A 5,000-nucleotide genomic window follows, 5' to 3' on the forward strand; every position below is an offset into this window, starting at 1 on the left:
ACAAAAGTGCCACCAAATCTTTTTGCATTATTTAGGGTTCAATTAAGATATCTAGACTAGTGGCTTGCTTGCTTCACAAAATTCCCACAGGAGTTTTTTCATATGCTTTTCTTTTTTCATATGGGTCTTTTTTCATATGACATATGCTCCTGGACTAACTGGGGAATGTGGACTTCCCACCGCCTCGGACACACATGTCTTCAAAAAATCAAATTTCCATTTCTGATACAGTACATCAGACACAATGCATATGGACGCAATCTCGTTCCCAGATGGTTGGTCCATTTCAAGCTCGGTTAATTTATCTATTTTTGGTTCTTTACATTAACAGCAAACTGGTTTATTTAACTAGCACATGTCTTACTTATGAAGAAGAACACCTGGAAAAGTCTGGTGAAGAAGGGTTAATAGGAACATTTTGCAGGCGAAATAGAGTTAGTAGAGACGCCATCTTGAATTCTTCGAACTCAAAATATGTAGACTTGTTTTACTTTGTGGCAACGTTAGCACTAAGCCAGGACCCAATTGGAAATATCCATGCAGCTTGAGTTGTAAACCAGATAAGTCAACCCAACCCAGAGTACCATGTGACTCCTTTGATAACTGGCATCATGCTTCCTGTCTACAAATGAGCATTGCATCATACGAGAATTTGGATAATTCCTCCTGTCTCTGGCTCTGTCCATCTCTGGGTCTGTCCAAATCTGTCCTTCGAATTTGGATACATCTATTTCTTCATTAGAGTCATCAAATTCCTTTGGACTGTTATCGAACTTCACTTCATCTCCGACAAAGCAATCTACACCCATAAATAGGCCAACTAATTCTCATATTGTCAGGAGATCTCAATGTCAGCGAAAATTGTGTGTTTATAGCATTAAGAACAAATACAGCGAATTTCAGGCGTTTTTAGAAAATGAAAACCCAGATGTTATCATTCTTCACTTCAAACCCTACCGATATAAACTTCGTAGAAGTCCAGTCTGGTTTTGGAAATCATTACATGATAAGGGTTGAAACTTTACTCTCACCTACCAGACCAAGGCCATCTAAGAGGAAAGTTTCCCTGTTTTCTAAAGGCAACTTTACAGATCTGAAATCTGATATTCTCAAATTTGGCTCATCCTTCCTTCAAGGCTTCCATACCAGATCAGTTGAGAAGAATTGGAACATTGCTAAGGGCCTGTTTCCATGGAGATAGGGTCACTATTGGTGACCCTTCCTGTATTGTTTTTAGTGGTTGTGTTTACATGTCAGGTAGGGTCACCCTATGGGTAGGGTTACCCTATCAAATAGGTAGGGTGACCTTCCTAGAGGGGCCAGCTTTTTGTTCACTTAAGCCATGTAAACGCTCAATGTAGGGTGACCCTAGGGGGATGGCTTTCTCGAATTGCATCTAAATACGTCAAATGAAGTATTTGGAGAGCCAAATTAAATTTTTCGATCACAAAAACAACATGGCGTCTCATGCGTATATCATGCAAAGATATCAAGCAGAAGCTATCGCAAATGAGCATCAAAGTGATGAGAATAATAACCGCCAAAAGAAAAGCAGAGCCTACAAGCGATCCAGTAGCGCCAAAAAAACCTAAGAAGTTTGCCTGGTTGCCCGAAGCTGCAGAGGTGCTTTTAATGTACGTGAAAGAATTCAAAAGGCAGTGCAAGTACAAGGCAACCGACTATGAAGCTGACCTAGCAAGCTTGTATACAAAAGGACTGCATGGCCATTGACTATCCTGAAGATTTCGGCCCAGAAAGTAAGTGTCTCAGAACCCGGCAAAGATATAAAAAGACATGGATGCCAGCGAGTACAAAGAATACCAAAAAGAATTAAAAGCCCAAAAAGCAAAGATATGAAGTGGGTATCAAAGAATCAAAGAAAATATAAAAAGCGTCCAGCAGAACTATCGCAACGCCGTGAACAAAGGCACAAGAAGTGGCATAACATTAGCCCTACCCGCGAGGTGACCCTTGCTTGTCGAGTTTGCATGTAAAGAAGGGCTATGTTTTGACCCTTCTGGTAGGGTGACCCTGTCTCCGTGTAAACAGGCCCTAAATTAGCTTAACTTACAGAGAAGTATATTCCATCCAAGGTGAAATCCACAAGATATAATCTTTCTTGGTTTAACCCAAGTTTGAAGAGATTAAACAGAAAGGTTCAGAGACTATACAATGTTCAGAAAAAGTAAAAAGTAAGTGATAGAACAAAATATAGGAACACCCGTAAGATTTATCAGAAAAAAATTAATATGGCATGTTATGACTATGTTAACAATTTCATTGAAACACCTAGTTCAGACCAACCTAAGAAATTTTGAAGTTTTGTTAAGTCTAACAAAGGCATTAATACATTAGAGAAAGATAATGTTACTGTATCAGATAACCATGGTAAAGCAAATATTGTCAATGATTACTTTCATTCTATTTTCACCAAAGAGAATCTTGACTCTTTACCTAGATTAGATCCTAGTCTGTTATGCCCAAATGTGAAACAAATAATGGTAACATTCCTGGGTGTTCCAAAACTTTTACAATCTCTTAATGTAGATAAAGCTAGCGGGCCAGATGGCATGCGAACCTATCTTTTGAAAGAGCTATCACATGAGTTGGCACCCATTCGGGCCTCCCTTTTTCAACAGTCATTAGATCAGGGTCAATTACCCAATGAATGGATTAAAGTTATTGTACATGTAGTTGCAATTTTCAAAAAAAGGAAAATATCTCTAGCAAGCAATTACAGACCAATATCCCTTACTTCAGTAACATGAAAAATATTACAACATATTATATCTCATCATATTTGGAAGCATTTAGGAAAAAGAGCCAAGAGCTCCTGTTATTTTTCAGGGAAGGAGTTAATCTCACGAGAGCAGATGGATCGGCTGTGCTAGAGAGAGGCGATACAGTAATAACGGACAACTGTGGCTTCCACCACTACAGAGCTCGTTGTTCAAACCCGACTTGTATGGACATGAACAATTGTGGTGCGAGCGAGAAACACCCACAAAGCAAAAATGAGATCACGGAACTACAAAAGCTTATCAAGGATTTGCAGAAGAAAGAAGCCAAGGAACGCTCAGTCAATAGTTTTTTTGCGGTTATGCGTCCCCGACTGAGGCGGCAAAATGAAGGCCGTTATGTCGACCGGTTTTCTTTAGATAAGGACCTGATACTCTTCAAGAAAAAATTCAACAATAAGATTCCAGTTGATACCTCGCGAGATTGGGAAATGCTGTTCCTTATTGAGCGTTACAGGAGAGGTCTCCCGAGCATAAACGGTGTGTGAATCGTTACGCATAACTGTTTACCGTTACATGTAACTAACTGGCGAATTCATATTGAGTTGACTGAAGATCTTGGAAAAATGTACTGTTGCGTTTACGATATGAAAAAAAAAAAATGTTGTTTTGAATTTTCTTGTGCTGCTTACCCGTATTTTGTGAGAAATCTATTGTTTCATCTCTCGAACGGTATTAGTCAAAAATTTTCTCGGATGGCCTAGGTTGGAGTAGTTGCACTGTAAGGCAGCTCTACATGACCACCTCATTGAAGCTGGAAAGTGTTTTAGAAATTATTTTATCATATACATTATTTACTATTCTTGTATTTGTATATAACTTTTCTTATTTAGATTGATATTTATTAGTATTAATTATATATGTATTATTTTATATTGTTGTGATGCGTTTCATACGCTTTATCAATTGATAAAGTGGAAGTAGAAATAGAAGAGACGCCATCTTAAATTTTGCGATCCGCGGGTTTGTTAGCCCGGATAGACCACAATGCATCAGGATCCAAGAAGGCGTAGATATCATGAAAAGGTCGATTCATTGCCTTTGATAGGTCAATAACATATTGTTTCCATGCATTTTATCCAATCACCGATTTATTACCTTGATTGAAGTCTGCACGCACTGTACCAGTAGGATCAACTAATTCGTTAAAATTGATAGGACCTTGGTGTTTGTTCACATCACTCCCTGGGCTAACATTCTCAAGAACAGTGCGTGAATATTGTAGCACACAATTTTAGTTAACCATACTGTCACTTTATTCTCAGAGCTATACCGCTGTACCAAGCATTTTAATGTTGGCAAATAGGCTACAATGAGGTAAAAAAGAAAACGTCTCCAAAGTATTCCAAAAAATTCCTTTGACATTTGGCGCCAGTTCTCTAGTTTTGACAAAACGTCAAGTATACCAATTCTGGCTGCATACTGATCATTTGTCACAGCCATTTTCAAGTTGCTGCTGTTTAATTTTCTTACCCACACAATATTACATACAGTATTGGAGTACAAAATTGTCAGTTATGGCAGCTGGCCATAAAGCACAATCTTCTTTGTTTACTCGCAAAAACATTCTGAAAATATACACTACACACATACCTTGTGCAATTAGGATAAAGAACATGTGCATCTTGTTAAGCAATTATTGGGGTTTCATATGGTGCCATAATATTGCCGTTAAATGAAACAGTGTTGTTGAGTTAATCCGCCAAATTGTTGAAAACTGGTTTCAGCCACCTTAGATGGCACAGACAACTTCTTAAAGTTTCATAATGAAAAAATAAATGTTTAATGGAAAATAAAAGTTCAAGAAGCACTTACTTCTTCATCATCACACTCCTGAGTCCAATGTCCAAACACTATAATAGATTTGAAAATGAGCGCTCCTTAATATTTCAATTCTTTATTAAAAATAGTTCGTGCAAATGGCTGATTTACATGTAACACCAGAAGAGAAACTGGTAAGTCACATGTATAAAAGTTCGTAATAGCTCTTCATGTTTTCTCCCTTTGAGCCCTCTGTGGGTCAATTGTCAAGTTTTGAGCCATATGCATTCTGAAAAAGTAAGTAGCCCTTACTCGCAAAAGCTTCCATCCCATATTGCTTCCCCTGAACAGATGACTGTGCAGCAAAAGGTCATGTTAATCTTGCTTCCTTTGAAATTTGATTTCGCACCAGAAAAGGAAGTCATGACAGGACACCAATAT

At 38.1% G+C, this 5,000-nt stretch overlaps 1 protein-coding gene across 2 annotated transcripts in view; it reads right to left on the minus strand.

Moving 5' to 3' along the window:
• LOC138045748 (CAP-Gly domain-containing linker protein 1-like) overlaps window positions 1-5,000 on the minus strand; it is a 310,682-nt gene that overhangs the window by 15,768 nt on the left and 289,914 nt on the right. For both annotated transcript variants that reach the window (XM_068892354.1, XM_068892353.1), the window contains one exon: window positions 4,614-4,651. In XM_068892354.1, the coding sequence (XP_068748455.1) occupies window positions 4,614-4,651 (38 nt within the window). The remainder of the gene's footprint in view (window positions 1-4,613; window positions 4,652-5,000) is intronic.

Source organism: Montipora capricornis, chromosome 4 (genome assembly GCF_036669925.1).
Source record: "Montipora capricornis isolate CH-2021 chromosome 4, ASM3666992v2, whole genome shotgun sequence".
NCBI lineage: Eukaryota > Metazoa > Cnidaria > Anthozoa > Scleractinia > Acroporidae > Montipora > Montipora capricornis.